Here is a 25,418-nt window from a genome sequence, read left to right as displayed (position 1 = left end):
AGGCTGGGTCCCCTCCGCTGCCTCTGGGATCCCCGGCGCACAGGCTCCAGGAGCAGGCTCGTCGCCTGTTAACTGGGGAGAAGATGGGGTCCCCTCACGGATCTTGGGAGGAGCAACTGCCCAGGGGCTTCCAGAGGCTCCAAACAGGGCCTGACACACTGTGAGCCTCAGTAAATACCACCTGGGCCATTGCTGTGTTAACAAACCCACTGGAGGGCTGTTCTCAGTTCCCTTCGCTGACTTCATGCGGAATGCACACTCTGGATGTGCAGAGAGAGATGCTTGCGTTCTCCGTGTGCTCGTCTGCCAAGCTCAGGGCAGACTGATGAAGCCCAGGGATCTTGGTGCAAACTGTCTAATGAATTCTTCCCCCTACCTCGTCTCAGCCTCCCCAAGGCTGTGTGCAGATGTCCTGGGGGACACGTGGAGCCAACACGTGGCATTATCTTTTAGGACAGCTACCTGCGTTTGCAGCCATCCCCTGCTGCCCCTCTCTCGCTCCACTCAACACACACACACACACACACACACACACACTCACACACACACGCGTGCACTGGGCCCACACCCAGCCACACCCAGATGCTGACAGTTGTCCCCTCTGGCTGCGCTGCTTCTGCCCTCCATATCTTTGCACACACTGCTTCTCCTTCCAAGGACGCCCTCCTTGTCCGCTTGGAAATCTCCTCCACCTCTTTCCAGACTCAGCATAAAACACAGCAGGCCGGTCCAGGGGAGGGTCTTGGTAGCTGCCTTCTGGATGAGGAGCGAGCTCAGATGCTGCCTCCTCTGGGGACCTTCCTGGGCAGCCCCTCTGGCTCCTTCCCTGCAGTGAATCACAGCCTCGCTGGTTCCCCAGGACAGGCGCCCGGGTCTACGTTAGCAGCCAGTGCCATTCTGTTACAATGTACCTGCCATCTGCCGGAGAGCTGCAGAGAACAGGGGCCATGCAGCGTGGGCTGAGAGAGACCCTAGAGCAATGGGTGACCCTAGAAGCCACTCGAAGCCCTCGGTGTGTGCTTGTCACATGGGTCTGGATGAACTGAGGATAATAGTCAACAGGGTTGAGCATGTTCCAAGACTCCTCAGTATAAGCCCCACAGCAGGGAAGGGGGTCCTGTTAGTATTCTCAGCTTAGCTGAACAGTGTTGGGGTGGGTGACCACCCACCAGTACTCAGGGAGAAACTGGCCGAGCCAGGACTTGACCTCAGTCAGTCTGGACCTGGAGCCTGAGGTGGAATGAATGAATGAATGAATGAATGAATGGCAGATAAATCAGGCCAGGAAAGACAGGGGCCTGAAATCTGACCTGTTCATCGGGAGAGGGTGAGTGGTGGGGAACAGATGTGCCCCCGGGGGAAAGGGGAACACCAGCTGAGTTGCAGAGGTTGGTGTTGGGGGGAGCCCAGCGCAGGCAGGCGGCTGTCGTTTCTGACACACCCGTGGGGGCCGTTCTGCTGGGACCCCTCTCCGTGGTGAAGAAAGGAAAGGGGAAAGGACGTAGTGCTGCCCCCAGCAGCCCACGAAGTAAACAGCAATAATAATCACCGCGGTTAACAGCTGGTGGTGCCCCCAGGGCAGGGCCTGGCCTAAGAGCTGTACGCTTGCAGAACTTCTCTTATTTTCCAGTTATGGAAACTATGGCCCAGAGAGACGGGGTGACGTGGTGGTGAGCGGAGCAGCCAGGCCGCGCCCCAGTTCTGTCTGCAAAGCCCTCCTTCTTCCTCCTGCCACGGCCGTGACAGGACTGGCTCATGTCCGGGGGTGGGGCAGGCTGGCCAAGGCAAGTTTGATTGCAGGTAGCAAGACCCTCGCTTCTCAGTTGGAGTTTAAGACCAGGGCTCCGACGGGAGACGGCTGGGACTGCAGGGCCGCAGAGGGAATGGCCAGTCATTGCAGGCCTGCCAGGGACCAGGCAGGACCTGTGCCAGAAGCTTCACAGGTACTCAGTTAACACTCATCAGTGCTCTGAGCCTGCTGCGTTTTACACAGCTGGGGAAACTGAGGCAGAGAGAGGTTCTACGTCTTCCTCAAAGCCACACAGGTGAAAGGTGAGGATGTAGGACTCAGTGGCAAGGCTGGCTGGTCCTCAGGGCTGTGCCCAGCCCCCTCCTCCCCAGTTCCCATCCCAGCAGGAGCGGGGACATCCCCTCAAGGACTCACTCCTCACCTGGCCCTACGTGAAGGGCTTTATTCATTTGCCTAATTTCCCAAGAGGGAGGACTTCTTACCCAGACTTTATGGAAGGTGAACTGAGTCCCAAAGAAATAAAGAATTTGTCCAAGGTCAGCAAGCAGAACTGGGCTTTTTTCTCTGTGCCCCTTCAGAGCTGTTGACATTACAATCACGAGACTGAACTGCCTGAAAAGTCTGGCGTCCTGGGCTGGGTCTCCGGGGGGGAAGGGCCACCTGGGAGAAGTCAGGGAGTCCCACATTGCTTCTGACTAGAGTGGCTGGAGCCCGAGCTGGAGCAGGGCCGGGCCTGGGGGTCAGCTGACCCCAGCTGCAGGGGAACAGGGAGCCAGAATGGGGAATTGGGTAGATCTGGGACAGAAATGGCGTCTTTAAATGGAATTGTTAAAAATGTATTTCTATAAAAGCTAGGAATGACATAAGAAGGGGTGTAGAATAAAATAAGTGGAAATACCAGATTGGGAAACTGAACTCCACCTCCTGAAATGAACATACATAAGAAGATTAAGGAAACGGATGATCACAGGCGGGGTTGCCCAAGGTGGGCAGGTGGGCGGGGATCATGGGGGTCAAGGAATGACTGACGTAGGCAGCGAGGACGCATCTTTGTTCATCATCAGGGAAAAAAAATGTAGCTGACGTGTCCCGGGGGGTAGTTAATTGTTTCTTGTTGAAGGAGTGATTGAAGGAATGGATGAAAGTACAATTCAGTGACCGGCAGAACAAAGACACGCCATGTTTTCTTTTCCACCTCTTTTCAGAAAGGAAGATTGAACTGCGATCCTACATTTGAACTTGAAGAAATGATTCTCGAATCCAAACCACTTCACAAAAAGAAGAAGAGGTTGGCCAAGAACAGGTCCAAAGACGGCACGAAGGACAGCTGTCCTCTGGTGAGAGCCGTCGTGGGAGCAGACCCCAGTGAAGGGAATCCGATGTGCAGTGGATGAGGCTGGGCGAGGCTGCTGCTTTGCCCAATGGGGGCTTGTCACCTCGCCCTCCCAAACACCTTCATTTGCAGTAAATCAGATGCATCTGTGGAACAAGTGGTCTTTCGTAGCACAACACTGTGAAAGCATCACTGGAGAGGGACGTATGGAGCTCTCACCGTTCATAGTAGCACTGTTCCTAGTGCAGGAGCTTCCGTATCCCTAAGCAGGAGCAGAAGAAACAGCGCTGCGTGACCTCAGCTCTGTGCCAAGTAGCCCCCAGTGCCCTTTGCAAAGGTTTTATGCTGAGGGGGGCAGGGACTTTCGAGGGGCTCTGGGCACCTGAGCCTCTGTGGGTCGCTGCATTAATTCAAGTTGCCATCACAAAGTGTCACAAACTTGGGGGCTTAAAACAACAGATGTGTATTCTCTCACAATCCTGGCGGCCAGAAGTTCAAAATCAAGGTACCAGCAGAGCTCTGCTCTCTCCAAATGCTGTAGGGAAGGCCCTTCCTGGCCTCCCCCGGCTTCTGGTGGTGGCCAGCAGCCCTCAGCATCCTTTGCAGCTGCAGCGGCCAGTCTCTTGCCCCGTCTTCACGTGGCCTTCTTTTAAGGATACCAGTCACTGAATTTAGGGCCCACCCTTCTCCGGTGTGACCTCATCTACACTAGTTCCACCTGCAGTGACCCTGTTTCCAATTAAGGTCTCGGGGTTAGGGTTTTTACATATCCTTTTGAGGGGCACAGTTCAGCCCGCGACTGCCCGTTCCTCCATAAAAAATACATTAAAAACGATCATTTCTGGTGACATGGATACGAAGGTGCACCGTACTGAATGTAACTTTCATCGCTCACTGTTCACTTTTTTTCCGACTGTGAGAGAAATGAAAACATCTTTGTAGCCCCTGAAAGTATCGGGGGCCCTCCACTGTGCCTGTGGAGACTAAGGCAGAAGCCTGGGTGCACATTCATCAGGGCGCACAAGAGGGCGGCGGTCCTGCCCAGGCGAGCGGTACGCGCCCAGCATCCAGGCGGCTTCCGAGGCGTGTGTTACGGAGCGTCTGTGAGACTGATGGGCCTCGGCACCTGCTATGAAGAGAATGAGCATCTTTGCACGATGGTCTTGACGTTCTCCCCCTCCCCCACTATGCTTCTTAATTAGTGATAAGGAAACCAAGGTCATGATTTTCCGTTCATATTCCATTTTAACATGGCTTTTCAATTGGATTTAATGGCTTAAAATGGAGAAAAATGTCTTTGTCTGCCAGCCCCCCCGGCCCTGCCCATGGCATAGCTGCCCGTATGATCAGGACTGTCCCAGCCACTTATCTTGTCCCCAGCCCCAAGCGTCCACTGGTCCCCTATAGGTCAGTCTCTGCGCCTTGACATCCCCTGGATGATGCTCTGTCACTGACAGTGCCCTCTCTGCTCTTTGACAGAACGGACACCTCCAGCAGTGCTTGGAGACGGTGCGGAAGGAATTCATCATATTCAACAGAGAGAAGTAAGTCCCTCCACTGGCATCCGCTGGGCAGGGCCCGTCTACGAGCAGAAGGTCTCCCCGGGAGAATCGGGGTCCCTGGCCCCCGCCCCACGAAGCCAGCTGTGGCACTGGGAGGGAAGCAGCAGGTGGCCCCCACTGTTCTAACCCTGCGTCAGCCACGCGGCCTGAGCAAGGCGCTCCCTTCACCTCTCTGGGCCGCAGGGGCTTCCCGGGAAGTGGGCGGTGGGCGGCCACGGCAGGACGGAGCTGGCCCTCACGGTGCAGGCGCAGAGGCAGGCCCACAGATGGCTGCGTGCCGAGCCCCAGAGTGGAACTACCCGGGACCAAGTCCTGGCTCTGCTGCTGCCAGAGTGGCCTGGGGCGAGTTAGTTAACGTCACTGAGCCCCATGTACAGCAGTGACCAAATGGAAATCGCTCCCTTGCAGTGTGGCTTTTGTAAGATTCCGTGAGGCTGGGGGTGCGGATAGCTCAGTGGTGGAGCGCATGCTTAGCAGGCACAAGGTCCTGGGTTCAATCCCCTGTACCTCCATTTAAAAAAAAAAAAAGATGAAACGAGGCTGTTGATACAATGCCCGGCAGTAGGAGTACTCATGGAAAGGATTATTATTATTGTTGCTATTATTTAATGAGGGAAGGTGGTGTGGGCTGTGTCAGGACCCCAGCATCACGGGCAGGCAGGAGACAGGGTGATGCTGTGTTGCGAGGGGCTCCTCAGGGGCTCTGACCTGGCCGCACCGCTGCCCTTCCAGGGGTTGCCCAGCAAAGGAAGCAAAGGCCCAGGCTTGGTCCCAGCCGCCCTTAGTATCTGGGAGCCCATCTGCCTGAGGCTGGTTAGTCAGGGCAGAGGCAGGGGCAGCGGTGGGCTTGTGCAGCGGGCGCTGAAGCCCTGCGGGCAGGACTGACAGCAGATCAGCCCCATTGGGCCAACACTCAACTCGGCCTTGGCCTTGCAGAGATGGTCAGATACGCGTCCCTCCTTCCAGGAGGGCCAGAAGGACAGATGCCGGGTTGACACTTAGGCAGTCACCAGTGTTCCACCATTTCCGGTTTCTAGCAGCAGAGGGGATGTGTGCCATGGAAAAGGGCAGCCCAGGCAGTGGCTCCCACAGCAGGCGCCAGGCTCAGCCTGGGTGTCAGGGAAGCTTCTAGAAGCGTCATGCCCAGCTGAGTCCTGAGGATCGAGGAGGGCAAGGTGTGGTGGTCCAGGAACAAGGACAATACACAGAGGAGTGAGACGGCTAGGCAGATGCAGGGACCAACAGCTGATTAAGAAGTTTGAATTCCCAAGCATGCGTGGAGGTGGGCACAGGAGGTGAAGGACCTGGGACGGGGTTATTTAGATTTTGGCCCCGGGGCTGGTGGGCAGGGCAGCACCGCATTCGCAGCGAGGGAGGTGGCGGCCTGTCCTTTCTCCTGGGCGGCTATGGTTCAAGGGCCACTGGATGCCCAGTTGGCCCAGACACACGCACCAAGCCACTGGAGGACCACGTCTCCTTGGTCCCCACTCTGGCCAGCAGAACAGAAAGGGCCTCTGTGACACAGCCCGTCCAACTTGGGGCAGGCGAGGGCTTACGTGGGGAGTGGTTTCAAAGCTCATCGCCATTTCTCTGTGGTCCTGCCTTCTCTGACGCTCATGTACCTTCCTTCCCTGCCATGGATACCCAGTCCTGGGAACTTCTGCCCAAATCAGCTTGGGTGCTTTGGACCAAAGTGATGGTGGGCTCCAGGGAGCCTTGCCTGGGGTCCTTCACCAGTTCAGGCATGTCCATAGGGTCCTCAGAGAGTGTCTGGGTAGCAAACGTGAGCGCGTGAAAAGGCAGACGGGCGAGGAACCCAGGCAGTAGCGACTGCGTTGCACGTTGGGCTGCACGCCAGGAGATGCTTCCACTTGGAATCGGAAGAATCCAAGTTGCTTCCTTTTCAAAGAAAATGAAAATGAGAGATACCCCCTGCCTTGTGTCGTTCAGGGGCTGCATCTGGCTGCCTTCAGCAGAAGCACCACTCTGCAGTGGCTTCAGCCAATTAGATTTTCTTTCTCGCGTGGAAAAGTGAACTGATTAGGGAAATGTAGTAGGACTGCCCAGCCGGCTGAGGACCCCTTTGAGATCTGGGGTCGTGGATTTTGAAGTGAGGCTGGCACAGTTAACAGGAGTTAGCAAAATAAAGAGAGAGGGTGGAAGTCGTATTCCAGTCTGGGGGGTCAGGGATCAGCATATGGAAAAGAGGAGGCAGGGAAGAAAATCGCTCAAGGTGGGAGCTGTGCGTGGGTCGGACTGTGGTTCCCGCTTTCTCGTCCCTGCCTCTCTGCTCACCTGAGATACTCCCCGGTGGCCCTGAGGCTGACAGGCCTCTCCTGTCCCCCAGCCTCTCCCCACCTGCCATATAAGAGTATCCAGGTGGAGGGCTTGGTCTGAGCATCGCGTCGACCCCTCCATGTCAAACCCCATCCCTGCTCCACGATGTCCACGGGAAGGGACCACAGTGCATCCACCCATAATCCTCCCTGCTGTGGATTCTCATCTGCAAAAATGTCTATGAGACGTCAGTGCATGAGGCATGATCTGCCCGAAACCAAGTGTTTTCCTTTAAAACCAGGAAAAAAGTAGGCACTGTTCATCCTGCACTCCTTTCTGCAATCCTGTTTTGGAAGCACCTGCTGTGTTGGCACTTGAGTATCTGGGAAAATTAAGTCAAGTATCTTCTTTCCGACATCAGCCACGCAGCCAGTGGGATGAGAGTGGGGGATGCGGGACGCTGAGCCAGGCTTCTCTTCCTGCTCCGGGGGACTACGCTGCCCTCTCCCAGCATCCTCCTGCAGTTCCATCTCCTTTCATTCTCCACTCGCCTGGCCGTCAATTGGCAACAGAGTGGTCCCGCTCCAGTGTGCGGTCCTGCTTGTCTCTGCAGGGGGTGCAGCAAAGATGGACCGGAAGGAAGTCAGTGGTCACAAGGGTACCTATGAGAATCTCCTGTGGGCAGGAGTCGTTAGCATTTAGAGTTGCTATGTCTGTCGCAGATTGAATCATGTCCGCCCCCCCAAAATATGCTGAAGTTCTAGCCACCAGTACCACGGAACTGCACCTTATTTGGAAATCGGGTTGTTGCAGATATAATTAGCTAAGATGAGGTCATAGTGGAGCAGGGGGCCTTTATTCCGACATGATTGGTGTCCTGTTAAGAAGATAAGAGACACACAGGGCGAGGGAGGCAGAGACTGAAGCGATGCATCTCCAAGCCAGGGAACATCAATGGTGGCCCACGGCCACCAGAAGCCAGGAGGGAGGCCTGGGACAGTCTCCCTCAGAGCCTCCAGAAGGAACCAACCTTGCCAACACCTTGATTTCAGACTTCTGGTCTCCAGACGGTGAGACAATACTACTTCCATTGTTGTGAGCCACCTGGCTGGTGGTACTGTGTCACAGCCTCCCTGGGAAACCAGTACAGCCTCCTTCTGAATCAGAAGCTGCAAGAATGGGCGTGGGGACCTGCATTTTCACATGTTTGTCAAGCAGTTCTGGTGCCCAAAAGTTTGAGAATTTCTGCCGGAGACCAGTGTGCCCAAACCTTGTATCCGCTGGTTGGTCCTGGGCTGAGTCACAAGAATCCTCCTCTAAAACTGTGCCCGAGGACCGAGGGAACGAAACGTGCCCACCGAACTGAGAAGGTGCCTTGAGACTGAAAAACAGGGCAGGCAACATGATGTGTGTTGTGGGTGACTTACATGCAGCTCGGATGGGGCATAAGGCAACGTGGCAGCGTCTGCAGCTGAACTCTGCACCTCCGAGGGGCCATGCGGATAATTGTACAGTTAACCTAAGGTATGGGGGTGCGTGCTTAGAGATGGGGATTGCATTTCTAAGTCAAGGCCCTATCTGGTTTATGATGGGCGACTTGTCTCATGGGTGCCAGGAGTACGTCAGTGAAGGTCCTGAACATTCTCTGGAGACTAACAGAGCATAGAAGCTATCTGGACCTGGTGGTCATTAAAGAGTATCTACTAACTGCAAAGCCCCTGACGACAGAGAGGAGATTCATGGCACAGTACAGCCCCAGGCAGGGTCAGTGGGAGGACAGGAGGAGCTGAATGGGCCCAAGATGGTGTCTGCTGTGCTAACAGCCAGACGAACTGCAAACCCTTCAGCACTTCCTCCCCTTTGCCCTGGACCATTCATCTACAATTCCAGGCCCTCTTGGGTTGAAGGATGCTACTGAAGGCTCCTACTCGCCCCTTCCCTGCATAGCGACATGTGTCTTGCCTGGACCAAGTGTGCTTCTGCAACTAGAGAAAGCTCTTGAGCAAAGAAAAGGTTCCCCTCCTCCCACGGGACGTGGAAGCTGCCGCAGGGGTGAAGTGCCAAGGGGACGGGGCAGGACAACTTCTGCGTCAGCTCCCATAGAAGATTCTCATCCAGTCCTTTGACAGGTGTCATAATCCTGGACGGGGGCCTGGGGACACAGAAGTGGATCTAGCTGGGCCCGTGTCCTCGGGGTGCCCGCAGCCTGCAGAGGAGATGCTGGCATGCAGACGTGCGCGGGTCACTGTGGGGACGCGGAGGAGATACCCTGGGTCTGACCTCTCTGGACGTCAGTTTCTAAACAGAGAACAAAATTAAAATGAGCTCTGCCTGATTTTGTGGAAGTGCAGCTATTGGCTAATGGTCTCAGCTGGCAGAAGGCCACCGAGCCAGGTGGAATGTCTGCTTCCAGAGACTGGACCGGGACTTCCAAGACCTGCGCAGCTGAGTTTCCATCCATTTGAGAAATGCACCGTGGGGCTTGACCTCCTATTTTCAGCCAAAGATCTGAGCTGGGATGATTTTTCCAAAAGGTCTTCTCAGACGTGACAAAAGTTTTGCCGAACATAAAAAGCCCTTGGTGAGAAAGGGGTTTGAGGAGCTGAATTTTCTATCCGTGTCCTCTCTTAAAGAAATAGAAACATTTAAAACTCACATGAACGCTACCTTTTGGAGCCCTTAAAAACATTACCTTTTAAAATTCAAATACTGCATGTGTCATAGTTAATAATACTATTAACGCTAATCGTACTTGCTTTTATGGTTTTAGAGCACGTTCCTTTAATCCAGGGTTTCTCAGCCTCGGCGCTATTGACACTTGATGACTGCTGACATCAATTCTTTGATGTGGGAAAAGTCCTGTGCATTGTAGGGTGTTTGGCAGAATCTGTGTCCGCTGCTCATTAGGTACCAGTAGCACCTCCAGAGTTCTGACACCAAAAATGACCCTGGACACTGCCAAGTGTTCCCCAGCAGGCAAGTCACCCCAGTTGAGAACTGCTGCTCTGATCCGCCTAACTCACCATGTTTCCCTGAGAGAATTACCACCATCATCGCCGTTCCCAAGCTCTTGCAGCCCTTACTTGGAATATGAAGGACTTGGAAGCTAATCTTCCATCCCCTGGATTATTGGCTCTGACTACTCCGTGTGTTCCTCCGTTGTTCAGCAGGTGCTAATTCAGCATTCCCATTGGGTCGGGTACCAGGGGGACAGTGGGAGCAAGGCCCCCATTCTCATGGGGCTCCCATTTTGGTGGAAAGAACTCTGTGAGATGAAGGAAGGAGTTCTTTCCACAGTGGTGTCTTTGGGGTTTCTCTCCAGTGCCTCCTGGTGGGGCAGTGGCTTGCACAGAGCAGACGGTCATCAGGGCTCATTTTTATTGGGCCCCTGCTTGATGAGATTCAGTCTGAGCATCTGTCCTGTGAGCCAGTTACTTTTATCCCCTCCCTTCGCAGGCGAAGAAGGGCAGGCACAGAGTGGGTGGACAGCACTGGGCTAAGAGGCAGCAGGGAGGGTGGGGAAACACAGTCTGGCTCTGGAGCCCAAGCATGGCATCAAAACGCAAAACGGCCCCTCCCTGCGCATGTTAAACTTTGGGCGGAGAATAACCGCGGCCCCTTTGACGCCATCTTTTGGTGAACCTGGACATTGCAGGTGCAGGATGGTACACCCAGTCTGTCCTCACTCCTCCAAAGAAACGCAGCAGCAGCAAGCCATGGCCACACTCAGCTGAGGATGGGGGTGGGGGTTCTAGACAAAGACCATGACGAGGCCAACAATCGAAACGTAAAGTTTGCTGACTCCACCTGCCCAGGTGGTTCCCTGGAGGATGCCAGCCTTGGAGGTCCCCAGGCAGTTACATAGGGACCCTCCACAGTGCCCTGGAGCCACTGAGAGCTGGGAACAAAGAGGCAGAAGAGTTCCATTCATCTCAGGCTTGGGAAGCAGGTGGATGGGGCAGGTCCTGGTCCTGCCACTCTTGGTGGGGATCCTGGCAGGGTCCCAGCCCCCTGGAGCCTTGGGTTCCTTATTTGTGCCATCAAAGGCCAGGCTGTGTTTCAGTGGCTTCTTGATTTTACCAGAGTCTGTGCCACTTGCAAAGAACTCTGACACCCTTCTTAGCTCATCAGCGACCCTTAGGAATAGAAGGAAGGGGTTACGCTCACTTTTCCCAGGTTAATCTGTAAAATGGGGAGAACCTTTCCTACTGGCTTTTTCCGCCAACTCCCAGAATCCAGCTTCTGAAATCAAGCCCAGCACATTTACGTTCCCTCCAGTCTCCGAGATTCCAGGTGTGGTGCAGATCTCAGTTTTAGAGGTGAAGGTAAACAGGGCCGACAGCTAACAGTTGAGAGCACCTTCTGTGTGCTGGGCGTCGGGGCGTCGCCTCACCCAACTCTCATCACTGGTCTATGGGAAGGTGTCTTCATGCCCATTTTGCAGTCTGGGAAACTGATTTCGAAAAAAAAAAACAAAACTCTGACTGCAGTGGTGTCTCCCAGGCAGGCAGGCGGGAGAGGCCAGGCTGCCTTCTGGAAACCCTGATACGCAAAGCCAGGCTGCTTTTCCCAAGTAGCTGAAAAGGGCCGGGGAAAATCAGCTCAGTCACCCGGAACAGCAGGAAGAATTTCAGCCCCAGGTGGACGTGGCCTCGTGAAAATTCTAGCTCCCTGAAAACTCTAAATCAAATCACACGGGAATCAGGGTCCTCTGTCAATGCCTCTCGGGTCTCAATCAAAGGAAATGGCAGCCAGGTTAAAAAGCAGGCTGATTCTGACATACTCATCTTGGCCAACAAAAGACACAGAAAATAAAATGCTGCCGGTTTTCAGTAGACTGAGGGAGACATGCAGACCCTGACAGGTCACCCCGAGTGGATGCAACCCTGTTTCTCTAAGAAGCACCTGCTGTCATTGGCCTGTCAGGCTTACATCACTGAAAGGCCCATCTTTGTTTCCCTTCAGTTTTCTCTAGCAAAAAAGAGGGACCGTGATTTTTTATGTGAGTATTTATAGGCCTTCCTAAGTCCTCTGTGAAATGAGGCTGTGTGCAAATTTGAACATTATACGTAGGATCTAACGGTCTGTTTTGGAGGGTGGTGGTCGTGGTCTGATTTTCTCCCTGTTACATATAAAACTCATTGCTTGCCAGTTAAATGAAATAGGGCTGTCTTTTTTCAGTATATTGAAAACCTGTTACATGCCATCCGCTCTGCTTGGAGCTTTATATACAGTTAAATTTTATCTAAAGTAAATCCTCTCTACTATGTTGATTTGTAAGTATTAACTTCTGCAGAGAAGAAGTCGTTTGCCTGAGGCCACCAGTCGGTGTTTTATTAACAGCAGGGATTCCACCCCACGCTAGGGGGTTCTCCAGCCCATGTTCTGTCTACTGTACCACTCCGACTCTCGATTTTAGCTTTGTCCCAACCTAGAGCCTTTTATTCAATTATCCAAGTGAAGTGAACAAATGGTATTTCTAGAAATGTGTGTAAAAAGTGGAAGATAAACAGTATGATGCCCTGAAATAAGTGCTTAGGGACAATTGGTGACTTCTCTTCTGGTCCTTAACGTGGATTTCCACTGCTTAGTCCAGCTGTAATCTTACTTACACCCAGGCTTCTTATGAGAAAGCCTTGGGTTCTCTGCCGGAGACTCCCCTGTTGCGGGGTGCTTTGTGTCCCCCCGAAGGGTATGTTGAAGTCCTAACCTTCAGTACCTATGAGTGTGCCCCATTTGGAAATAGAGTCTTTCCAACAGTAATGAAGTTAAGATGATGTCACACTGCATTAGGGTGGACCCTAAATCCAATTACTGGTGTCTTTGTAAGGAGAGGGAGGTTGACAGACAGACCAAGGGAAGAGGGCCATGTGAGGATGGAGGCAGAGGTCGGGGTGACGCTGCCAAAAACCAAGGGACACCAAGGATTGCAGGCCACCACCAGAAACAGGGAAAGGCCGATAAGGTTGTCTCCCCAGAGCCCTGCTGACACCTTGGTCTCAGACTTCCAGCCTTCAGAAGCACGAGAGAATAAGTTTCTGTGGTTTTAAGCCACCCGGTTGGTGGTACTTCGTCAGGTGGCCCTGGGAAGTGAAGACGCCTGCCAGGGACCAGTGAGTGGTCCACGTGCCGGGAGACTGGCCGTGCTGGCGCTTCATCCAGCTCTTGATTTTGCTCAAATTTTAACCAAAGTGTAAGCCTGCCTATCGTTCTCAGAAAAGCTATTTTACAAATAAATAATGCAAAACAAAATTATACTCATTTTCAAAGTATTGACGATTGCTACATAAATACATTAGTGGCAGTTTAATGAACTGAGTGATAATGTGCTTGTACCCCATTGCTCACATATACATATACACGGGGACGGTCTCCGACTTAACGATGGCTGACTCATGATTTCTTTGACTTTATGATGGTGTGAAACGATACGCATTCAGTAGAAACCGTATTTCGAATTTCGGCTTTCGGTCCGTACCCAGGCTGACCATGCGGTCCAGCACTCCCGTGGTGCTGCGTCGGGGTTGCGGGTGTCACCAGTCAGCCACGCGGTCAGGAGGGGAAACAACCAGGACACCTACCCGGAAACCACTCTGCTCTCTCACTTTCAGGACAATAGTCAATACATTACATGAGATATTTCAACACTTAATTACAAAATAGGCTCTGTGTTACATGATTTTGTCCAAGTAGAACTGATGCAGGCGTTCTTTCTGAGCACATTTAAAGGTAGGCTAAGCTAAGCCGTGATACTCAATGGGTTAGGTGTGTTAAATGCATTTTCAACTTAGAATATTTTTAGCTTACAAGAGGTTTATCGGGGGTGTGTGTGTGTGTGTGTAACGTACACCTGCGTCCTGTGGCTTAATCTGCACAAGCTGTGGCTCTAGGGGTCTGGAGAGACAGATACCAGCGTAAATAGTGAGCCCCTGAGACTGTCATGGCTGCAGGGATGGAAACGACAAGCGTACAGCCTCAGTGACATGAGAGCTTACTGGGGGGCTCGTGCACCCACAGGAAGTGCTGGGGTGCGATGTGGCCCCAGAGTGCCTGGGCCCCGGGCTGGAAACCTTCCTTCCTTCCTTCTCCTGGCATGTCTTTCTTCCCTGCTCACCAGAGTCATTTTCTTTTACTGAAAACCAGTTCTTTCTACGCAGTGGAAGATGTGGGTACTGAGAGCTCCAGAGTCGACCCGCTTTGCCACTAACTCAAGAAAGTAGATAAAACAGGAAAAGACAAGAAGGGGAATGTTTTCCTGATCTCAAATTCAAGTATCCCAGGAAATGGCTCTGATTGGTCCAGCTTGGGTCATGTGCTTTTCCCTGGACCAATCAAATCTGGCTATTGGAGAACTCAGGTGCTGCTTGGGTCATGTGCCTGTCATTAGACCAATCAGTAGCTATGAGAAGGAGATAAGGTTTATAAAAACACTGAAAAGGCAATATAATGACAGTCCACTCCCCTCCACTTGGAAAGTGAGGGTGAGGACGTAAGTAACTAGAGTCCAGGAGAGGGAGTGGCAGAAGCTGAGGGCAGGGGGAGGCTAATAAGGAAAAGGCAGGTGGTCCCTCTTGGCTTCCTGTCTGACCTCTCTTCCTCTGGGCAGGTGGACCATGGTATCAGTACGGGGATGGGCACGGGGGACAGGGAGGGCTACCTGCCCAGGTGTGGAGGTACCAGCGCCGAAGTGGACTCTGACTCAGGCCCCTTGGCCGTCAAAGAGCTCACTCCAATCTGCAGCCACAGGGTTTCCCCATGGATCTCTCTGGCCCAGAACTGGCCTGAGGCCATTATTCACCAACAGACCAGTGTCTGGACCTCCACACTCCCCTCTCTGAGCCTAAATAGGCACAAACGTCCCAGTGCTGGTGGCTCACAATAGCCAAGGTTTGTTTCCTGCTCACACTGTGTGTCCACAGGTCAGCCAGGGGGCGCTGCCCCCCCCACGCCCCTCCTCTCTCCAGGACCCAGACTGAAGGAGCATCTCTGGAACACCGCAGTGACCGTGACAGAGGGAACGAGACCTCAGGAGAACCTTGCAGGGGCAGTGCTCCAGCCTGATGGCAGCACTTCCGTTCACTCATTGGCCAAAGCTGGTCCCATGGTTCCACCCAGTCCTGGGGAGCCAGGAAGCGTGGTCTTGCCGGGTGCCCACGGAGGGGCACATCAGAATGTGTGGTGAACACCGTTAGTGATGACCCACCCATCAGGCCCCCAGTCTCATGAGTGAGGGCCCAGCAAGCCTCATCCTTCGCCCAGACAGAAAAGGCCTCACCTCTGCTTCTAGAGAGAAGTCTGCCCGTGCGGGCGGGAGGCACACTGAGCTGGGGAAGCAGGGAAAGCCAAGCCCCCCATTTGGGTCTGACTCCCTTCACAAGGGCTGTGTGACCTACCACCATTACTCACCCTCTTTCGCCCTAAGGATGGGCGTTGTTACTTTCCATCTGGAAGGGTGGGCGTACGTATTAAGTGAGGAGGTGCTGAGTGGGAACGCAGTCCATAAAGCTCAGCCGCCGTCGCTCAGAAACCTGGGGCTGCCGGCTCTCCCGTTTTGCAGAGCTCATCTGTTTGCACACGGGTGTAGGAGGGAGAGGAGCGCTCAGTGAGATAACCCTCTGCGGTTTGCTGTATCGCACCGTGGTGGAGCCAAGCCCACCCGGAGAGTCCCCTCGGCTAGGTTTCCCTCCAGGCAACAGCAGATAAAACAGACAGAACTGGAATGCTCCTGGCCAAAGGCTGTAACTCAGTGTGTGAGATAAGTGTTGCGTACAACGTGATCTCCCAGTAAGTGATGAGGCTCGAAAGTGGAACAGCCCGTCATCCTGTGTCTCGACTTAAGGAGGAGACATCTCACGGGAGACGAGGAAGCTGTTGTGTCGGTCAGAGCTGCAGAAGAAACGCTCCAAGGGCATTTGGCTTACAAAGCTGCGGGTATAAGGGCGTTATAGAGGTTTGTACAGTACACTGGGGCTTCAGCGAAGGCAAGGTGCTCCCACCTGGAGGCTGAAAGAGACGAGGAGAGGGAGGCCATCCAAGGAGAAGGCTACCTTATCGGAGCAGGAACCTTCCAGCGTTCCCAGCAGCTCAGGCCAACAGTGCGAGGAGGAGGCGGCGGACTTGCTGCCCAAACTTGACCGCTCTTGCTCCTGATTTCTACCAAGACGCCCAGCTGGGAGCCCAAGGGCTTGGGAGCCCTTGATATGATTCCTACAAGTCAGACTCCCAGGCAGGGGAGCAGGCGGAGAGCGGCGGAGAGCCGACCTGGGGAACAGTGGAAGATGGTCAGCTCAGGGGCCTTCTAAGAATTGAAGGAGTGTCCCTTGAGAGAGGAATTAGAATCATCTGAATAATTACGGGAAGCACACCGAAGGCCAGTGGGGAGGAGCTGTCGGGCAGCAGATTTCTCAGTCCCAATTCTATATGAAGGAGAACTTTCTAAGGATGTGAGCAGTTCCCACATGAAGGGGGCTGTCTTGGGAGGTGGGCAGTGGGTTTTGGGTCAAGACGCTGTGGTGCCAGAGAAGGGATTCTTGCAGTGTACGAACAGGTAGAGCGGGGGACCGTTGGCTTTCTTCTCTTCAATATCCAACCCCCATCCCCAGCCAGACAACCATCGCTCCATTTGGTGTGTGCCCTTCCAGAACTTTCCGGTAATTTCAACTCTGGTTTTTTATGGACCATAGAGAGGCAGTATACATAGCAGCTAAGAGCACAGCCTCTGGTTTTGAATCCTAATCCATGCTCACTTTGTGACCTCGGACCTCACACTAGTGCCTCAGTTTCCTCATCTGTAGTATGGGGTGTTAAAACCTACTTTAGCGGGTTGCTGTCAGGACCGTTGAGTCACCAGGTGTTAAGCACTTAGCAGCCCCTGCTCCGTGGTCAGTCAGCACTGCCCAGGTGTTTGCCAGTAGTGGTAGCTACGTACGCGGCTGGCACACCAGTGGGGTATGATGGCAATTAAGTGCCGTGTCAGATATCAGCTTGCCTTAACTTTTTAACCAACACACATGCACAGGTACACACCAAATAACAACCCATCCCACCTCCCTTAGCCACAAGAGAAAAGCTCCCTGAGTGTTGACTCACGTAATCTGTCATCCACAAGGGCTGTGAGCTCTCCAGTTCCACCAGTGGTCACCCAGTTTCTGCCCAGCGCGGACACCTGTTACCGCATTTCACTGGGGCCGGCATCCTTTCCCCTCAGTGGGCTGAGACAGAGTCTGCCAAGCTGTGCAGACACGCTGCCAATGAGCGGTGGACACGTGCCTGGGCATTCACCCCTGCTCTCATCTGCCCATCCTTCCAGCACACTGTGGCTGTGCATCTGCTCAAGACTGGCCACCAGGCTGGCTGCCATGAAGCCAGAGACAACACACTGTGGCCCTAGCCCGGAGGAGGAGAGACCAGTAACCAGGCCAGAGACCTAGTTCCAGTCTTCAGTTCCATGCCCTGGCCTTCCCTGGCTTGCAGACCCCTGTGGACCCCGCCGTGACCTGTGGGGCTGGATTCTCGCCCCCTGAGCCTCTTGTCCTTTCTCACCCACTTCTGGCTTGGCCACTTCGTGTCTACCCCATTCTAGTACCCTTCACTCCGCAGGATCTTATGCCTTGATTTTCTGCAGAATCATCTCTGGTAGCCTCCTTGTTGGGAGATGTTCATCAGAACTATGGCAGGAAGTTAAGCTTTACTTCCTGATCCTCAGTTTCTCCATCTGTGGAATGGGAGTACCTCCACACTGATCAACATCCTAAAGATGGCTGCCCTTCATAAGGTGAAGGTGCCTGTCACAAGGCCCCTGGATACCGCGCCTTAGTTCATCTTCTCCTTTAAGAAGGTGATGCTGGGGCCATGAGGTGGCTGAGGAAAGAGAGGCTTCAAGAAGTTGTGTGAGTTCCCCCAGACCACTCAGCCAGTGACGGCAAAGCTGGGGTCCTGAATGAATCCCAGATGACTCCAAAGCCTGCATTTCCCCACAGGCCACAGTGTCACTCAGTGATGCCACCCAGCTCAGGAGATGCACAAGGAAGAACCAGTGAAGTGATCTGAATAGGTGTGAAAGCTTGAAATGTTTTCCTTTCGTAAAGCGCGCAGCACAAAGGAAAGCTGGTCTGTCTCGTCCAGGAGGCCAGCCTTCACCTCCAGATTGATGGCTACAGATCGATGTCAGAGTTAAACTGACTCCATCCTCGGTGTGTGAAATAGCTTGATTGAAATTCGTTTGACTGCTCACCGTTTTGTTTTATTCCTGTGTCGTGCTTGGCTTTGCAAGTGCCTCCAGCCCGATTTATTAGGAATTTTAATGCGCCCTGCTCTCCTTGATGGGGCTCTCCATCACAGGGCGCTTCCTCCCGATGTCTAGTGCCTGAGTTTGGGAGGGTGAGCGTGTTCACATCCGTCGCTCAGAATTCCCGTCACAGAGCTGACAACTAATTTGATAAGCTGGCCAAGCAGATTAAACGTCCCTGCCATCGCGGAGATAATGCGCCAATTTGCATCCGTAGGCTTGGGCTACGTCTAGTGAGATATGTAAAACCTTTTTTCATTTCCTCCTGAATTATAGATAACTGGGCTCTGGGCGAGTCATGGAAGTGAGCTCTTGGGGCTAACCATATGGCTTCATAGCATTGTCTGGGTGTTTGTGTTCCTATCTGAGCAAAATGAGCCTTTCTGATCCCTTCAGAGAGTTTAAAAGTCATTCCATCCTCTCTTCCTTCTAGGAAATGATTGAATGCCATAGGATTCAGTGGAAAGAGCAGGGGTCTTGGAGACAGACAGCCCTGGGTTTGAACCCAGCCTCCCAGAGTGACAAGGCTAGTCGGTGGCAGATGCAGGGATAGGCCCAGACAGCCTGGCTCTAAGCTCAGGCCCTGAAGGCTGTGCCACACTGAGTCCTTCCTGCAGAGACTTCAGGACAGGGGATGTTCACTGTTTGCTCTCTGTCCTTCTTCCCAAACCTTCACGGTGAGCCTGGCACATAGAGCCCAGCACACAGATAGTGCTGGTGGAAAGGATGAGTGGAAGGGGAGGGGACGGATGGGGTGGGTGGGCACTGATCAGATGGCTGGGTAGAATGCTGGATGGAGGGATGGGAATAGATGGAAGAATGGATAGGCGGAAGGGTGGTGGGTGGATGATGGGTGGATGGGTGGATGGACAGTAGATGAATAGATGATAGCGGGGGATAGGTGTGCAGGTGGCTGGGTAAATAGGGGGTCTATGGAGGTGTGAATGATGGGTGGACAGTGAATAGGTGAAATGGATGGGTGAAGAGGTGAGTAAGTGGATAATCAGGTGACTGAGGAGTAGATGGGTGGGTGGAGGGAGGTACTGATGGTTGGTGGATAATGGATGAGGTCGATGGATGGTTGTGTGTATGGGAGGTGGGTGGGTGGATGAATGGATAATGGGTGCACGGGTGGGTGAGTAGGGATGGACAGGAGGGGTGGGGGTGGGACAAATGGTTGGACATATTGGAATGGGTGGATGGATGGATGGGATAGATGAACGGCTGTGTCAGTGGATGAATACATGGATAGACAGATAGGAAATGGATGGATGGGGGCTGGATGTGAGTGGTTGGTGGGTGGCTGAGTGAGCTGATGTAGTGCGAAGAATGCTTTGGAGGCTCCCAGAACTAGATTAGAATCCAGTCTTCTAGACCTGTAGGTGGATAGGGCCCCCCTAGAGAGGTCCTTCCTTTTTGCTTCTGCCTCCTTGGCTCATGCTGAGCCGGGTGGTAAGTTATAAGGAGTCACTGCTCTCGGCCTCCAGTCCTCGTGGTCACGGTATTCCATGCATGACCCTCCGCAGAGGCGGGGAGACCCGAAACAGCTAGCTCTACTCTAAAATAGCTTTGGCCAAAAGGAGGAGCTGAAGTGGCTCAAACTATTGGCTCCAGAAAGGCCTCTGATCCACCCTGCAATATTCTTTGTGACTTTCCTGCCCTTACCTCACTCTGGTCCCTTCATTTCAAGTCTCCTCCTTCCCTCCAGCTACCCACATTCCATACCAATCCTTAAAGCCAGCTCAAATGCTGCCTCCTGCAGGAAGCCTTCCCAGATCTACACATCTATACAACATTTCAGAATCCATCTCTGCCTCACTGGGACTCCCTCATCTTTGCTCCACTCTTTATTATACAGCTTTTGAAACTCTATTTTGCGTTATCATCAGAGAAGAACAGAAGTCTAGAGATAGTCGTGCTATCTGTGCTGTGCTTGGGCTTTTAAAAGAAACCCGTGAAGGCATTCACCTTTATCTTGCAGTATACCCACAGAATTATGCAGCGCTACGGACTGTGAGCCAAACGCCAGCGTCCTGCTTTGGAAGTAAAAGCATTGCCCTTTCGCTCCCATAGGCTTCTTAGTCATTTGAGTTGTCCCTACTTTTGATTTGATTTTCTCTCCAGAGGTGCCAGAGAGAGTCCTTAGAATGGAAGGGAAGGAGTAAAGGGACAGGGGAACAAGATCCCCAGGCAGTCCCAGCCTTGCCTGGGGAGCCCCATACCTCCTCCCTCATCCCAGCCTCTCCCCGCCCCGCACGCTTGGTCCTCTGGATCCCTGCTCTCTCCTGGGTCCTAGCCCATCCTCTTCTAGGATGATGTATGTCATCTATTTTATCCACGGCCACCTTTCCCAGTTCCCCTACCCGGGCAGCTGCAAGCCTCAGAGGCAGAGGGACTGCACACCTCGGCCTAGTCCCTCTGAGTGGACAAAGGACATGGGCCAGTGGCCACCAAGTTCACTGTCTTACACTGTGTTGCTGCTGGTGTTTCAGCATCACCTGAAGGACTCGCTCAGATGCTGACACAGTCCCAAACAGCAGACTTCCCCACCACGTGCGTGCACGCGTGCACACAGGCACACACACACACACAAGCATCCCCCCCGTGCACACGCACACACACACATGCATACACACAGCTGTGATCCATCCGAGGCCATGGACTGTGTTGTATGCATCTGGGGATCGTCCACGGCGCCCTGCACGTGACAAGCACACACGGATGTTTGTGGGGTAAAACGGCTCTTTCTTCTAAGCCAGGCAGTAGGCCTGCGCTCTGCTGAACAGAACTTACTAATGTAAAAGCACATTCCAGCTGAAACGCGTCTTTCAAAACAAGCAGAAACTGGAGAAATATTATTTATTTCTGGCCCTCGACTAGACATTTCATGCACATTCTCTGATTCCCCTCAGCCTCCTGCCAAGGGATGGACATCGTCCCCAACGTTAGGGAAACTGAGGCTCAGAAGCCCCTTGATCCCTGACCCGAGTGGCTGGTGCCGAGAGCCAGGGTTTCGGCTGAGTTCCTCCCATTTCTCAGACGCCTCACTGCCTCCTTAAACACTCAGTTTCAGTTTCTGCCTGCACCCTCCACATGCAGCGACAGCGGTGGGGGCACGGGGGGGCAGCGCAAGGCCTGACCTCGAGAACCAGAGGGAGAGGGGTGCTGACAGCTGCTGTCAGGTGGGAGGTGGCCAAGCGGCCGGCTGTTAGGAAACGCAGTGCTCAGACTCGTACTCCTTCAGCAGTTTGTCATGGGGTATTTTCTAACCTGGGGGCTCATTCTGTTTGGATATTTATTTGTGGGATAATTTGATTAGTGTCCGTCTGCCCCGTCAGCTCGATGAGCACAGAAAACCTGACTGTCTTGCTCTCCAGGGTTTCCTCTGCTCCCTGGCACGGTAGCTGGTCCTCAGTGTCATATGAACAGATGATGGGGGCGCACCCCTTTACCCGCTGGGAGAACTTAGGCAGATTACAAACATGATCGCCTAGACTTCACAAGCAGCCATGAGGTAGGAATGATTAGCTCCATTTTACAGATGGAGAAATCGAGGCTCCGTGTGTTAAGTGGCTCATCAGAGGCCGCTGAGCTGGGCGCCAACCCCAGCCTGCCTGGCTCCGGTCACAGGGTGTGCCTCCCCAGCCAGCGGGGGGCGTGGGCGGAGGGCTCCTCCGTCACTCCGCTTGGCCGGCCGTGTCCCTGGACGTCCCCGCTCTGCGTCGTTAACTCCGGGCTGTGCTGTGCTTGTTTGCAGGCTGAGGAGGCAGCAGGGCCAGGGCAGCCAGCTCTTGGACACAGAAGGCCGAGCTGGGAGCCAGGCCCAGGGCAAGCTCCAGGACGGGCGCAACAACAACATCCTCGCCCACGCCTGCTCCCGCGGCTGCAGCAGCTAAGCCGCCGCTGCGGCTCCTGGCAAGATGGCAGCATCTCTGCCCTGACCGCCCAAAGCCCCTCTCTGTGCCGTGATGGCCCTGTCTCACCCCCAGTAACATCAGATGCAGAGAGCCCTGAGCCTGGAGCTGGGGAGCCTGGATTCCGGTCCCAGCTGCCTGGCTGGTTCCCTGCACGACGGTGGACACCTTGCCCTTTCCGTGCCTCCATATGCCACATCTGCCAGAGGGGTGAACCAGCTCTCTGCCCCACCTCTGATCGCATGGTTATTGGAAGACTCCAGTTGGGTAGCAGACCTGCAAAACCTTTGACATGTGTACAATTGTTTACACATGCAAAATATAACCTTAATATTTGAAAGGCACTCCCATCTCCCAAAGCAATTAGACCATCACAACGTCGCAGTTCGGTCCATCCTGGCTCTTAAGACAGTACTTTTGAAAGCACAGCCCTTCAGCATCTGCTGTGTTTGCTCAGCCTGTGGGAACACCATTCCCCAGTCCTGGAGCAAAACTGGAAGTGTCTTCATTCGCATCCTCTGCCAGGCCAGTCTTTCTGACCTTCCAAGGTGGTGTGGCCTGCAGACCAGCCTGGTCCCCGAGGTCCTGGGGCAGCAGAGACACTGCTCCCCTGATGCACCTCCAATTTCAGCAGGTCTCCATTCCCGCCCCACTCCCACGCCCGGTGCTGGGGTGGCGGGACCATCAGTCAGTCTCAGAGAGTGTCATCAGAGTTCCTCCCAAAACGCAGTCCCACAGCCGTCCCTGTCCACGTTTTCTTTTCTGGAAGGGTGAGAAGTCATCTCCTCAGCACTGTCTCAAAGAGGACCTCCAGCTGCCATGAGCAAGGCAGCCCCACGTGGATAAGCTTGGAAGCCCCGGCGGTTAGACAGTTTGCTCGAGGCGGACGGTGGGCTCACACAGAGCAAGCTACTTTATGGTCTGTTCAGGGAGCCCTTTGTCTGAATTGGGAGATGCTATCAGGGATAAAGCTTAGACTTGGAATCAGGACTGTGTTCAGAATCCAGCCCTGCTGTTTACGAACCAGAAGATCTCAGGCAAATCACGTAATCGAGTGTCTGTCTCCACGCTTTAAAACGGGGATCATGAAACTAGCTAACTAGGGTCCCGTGTGTTATGCACCCAGCAAATACTGCTCTGTGAACGGTAGCAGGTTTTTCGTCAACATCGTCATCACCATCATTTGAAGAAACCTTCCTGTTTTACTCACTTGGTGAATCAGCTTTCTGTAGAAACAAGCCTGGTGTTTAAGATTCTTTGAACTCTCCTTCCTGGAGTCTCTGATGTCTGTACATTCCTGTGAAAGTTCAACTCACATCATAAATCAACCCTAGGGACTCTCAGTGCCATCTCTTAGATTTCTTAAGAGACTTTTTAATGTGCCACTTGGTTTTATATTTTTATTTGAAAAAAGGAAAGAAATTATCATTATTCCTCCTTCAACCAAGGCTGTTTCTAGTTGGTGTTGCCCACATGTCTACTTGTCTTGCACACTTTTCATCCTTTGTTGCTGTTGGCACCATCCTGTCTCCTCCAGGAAATAACGGGGCTGCTTCTCTCTTCACTGTGACGCTGGCAGCACTTAGGATCCCTCAGTGGGCTGAGTTCATGCATCTGGGGGCAGGAGCTGGAAGTGGCCCAAGATGCTGGATTTCCTGGCTCTGTTCAAATCAGCCTTGTTCCTTGTTCAGAATAAACTATTTCTTGGACATTCCTTTTCACAACTTTGTTCTTATTCAGGGTTGGGTGGGATGGGCAATGTACCCTTAGAGTCAAGAATCAAGTGTAATGAAAAACATACAGACATGGGGCAGGGTCTAAGTCAGCGATGTGATTACTTTGCCCACAGAATAAAACCAAACTTGGCAATTCAAGGCTCTATGCAACTTGATCATAATTTGTTATTATCATTCTCATCATTATCACCATCATCACCATTATTGTCCTCCTCATCCTCATCATCACCGTCACCACCACCACCGTCATTATCATCATCACCATTATTGTCATCCTCATCCTCATCGCCATCATCACCACCACCACCATCATCATCATCATCACTGTCGCCGTCATCATCACCACCATCATCATCATCATTATTTTACACTTGAAAAGATAACAATCTATTCAATAGAGGAAAATACAGAAAATTCTCCACCTAAGGAAAAACACTTAAAATTTCCTCAAGTTACCACTCAAGCCTTCATACAGCACACACATGGGTGCCGATGAACGGTAACTATACAGATGCCTTGACCTGCCGCCTCCCTTCTTTTACCCACCCAGCCCTCCCTACCTGAGCTGCCTTTCAGCTCCCATCTCTACATGTCGAAATATGTGCCTCTCATGGGCCAATTCCACCTCTTCCATGAAGACTTCCGGGTTTCCTGGTAACCTTAGCCCAAGCCAGGTGGGATCTCCTCCATGTACTCGCTCATGCATTTTCTGTAAACTTATGGTTCTGATTGCTGCCAACTGCACAGCAAGGTTACTTTTGCCCATGGCTTGCCCTCCTTGCCTCCAAACTCCTAAGAGAAGCCAGATCTTCACGTCTGTCTCCTCCTCCCACTCCTGTCTCCCAGTCCTAACGGTGCCTGGCTCATGAGGGGTAATCTATTTTGAATGAACTAGATGAGAGTGAGCCCAGCACAGAGTTTCTGAGTGGGTGAAACTTCCTTTTGGCAGGATCCCCTGTGGCCCCACCGCCACTCCCAGACCTTTTTTCTTTTCTGGTCTCAGTGATTTCCCAAAGGCTGCCTCTCCCCACCCACCAAAGAAGTGCCCAGTCCCCACCCACCCCCTTAAGAGCTATATCTCCTGAGTCCCAAGTTCCAAATGAGTTTTCCCTTCTCCTTCATCCAACCCCCATTCCCAGAGTGCATAGTCCTAGTCTTGTTGTCGAAAAAGCAATCTGATTAAAGAAATATGTACCCAAGCAAGAATCTGCATTAGGATTCGCCTTCTGATGTGGGATTCAGGTGCAACAAGAGAAGCTGGAAATTGGTGACATCAATAGGGCTTTCCTGTCTCCACCAAAATATATCTGGCTTCTCATGCCAGTAACTAAAAAGGGTTGACATTTGTAGTGATAGTAAACGCTAAGCTGCATGACCTGAGTAACTGCAGTGCACTTTCGTGTTAGCCAGAAGATCCCCGTCCCCACTGGCGGGGAAAAGTGGCGCCCCATGAAGCTGAGTGCCCACAGCTGTTGTCATTCTTCTGCTGTGTTGACCATCGTGGTTCCTGGCCACCATGAACGGTGACCCTTACCTCCAGGTGTCTGTCTCCACCCCAT

General features: G+C 53.0%; 1 protein-coding gene across 4 annotated transcripts in view; it reads left to right on the top strand.

Annotated features, from left to right (window-relative positions):
* The window catches only part of STK32B (serine/threonine kinase 32B), a 306,224-nt gene extending 282,387 nt beyond the window's left edge, over positions 1 to 23,837 (top strand). For all 4 annotated transcript variants that reach the window (XM_032493856.1, XM_032493852.1, XM_032493858.1 and 1 more), the window contains 3 exons: positions 2,956 to 3,087; positions 4,563 to 4,627; positions 21,967 to 23,837. In XM_032493856.1, the coding sequence (XP_032349747.1) occupies positions 2,956 to 3,087; positions 4,563 to 4,627; positions 21,967 to 22,105 (336 nt within the window). In that variant the 3' untranslated portion in view covers positions 22,106 to 23,837. The remainder of the gene's footprint in view (positions 1 to 2,955; positions 3,088 to 4,562; positions 4,628 to 21,966) is intronic.
* The last annotated feature ends 1,581 nt before the right edge of the window (positions 23,838 to 25,418 follow it).

The sequence above is a fragment of the Camelus ferus genome, chromosome 2, assembly GCF_009834535.1.
Source record: "Camelus ferus isolate YT-003-E chromosome 2, BCGSAC_Cfer_1.0, whole genome shotgun sequence".
NCBI classification, from domain to species: Eukaryota; Metazoa; Chordata; class Mammalia; order Artiodactyla; family Camelidae; genus Camelus; species Camelus ferus.
This window is presented reverse-complemented; position numbering and strand designations above follow the sequence as displayed.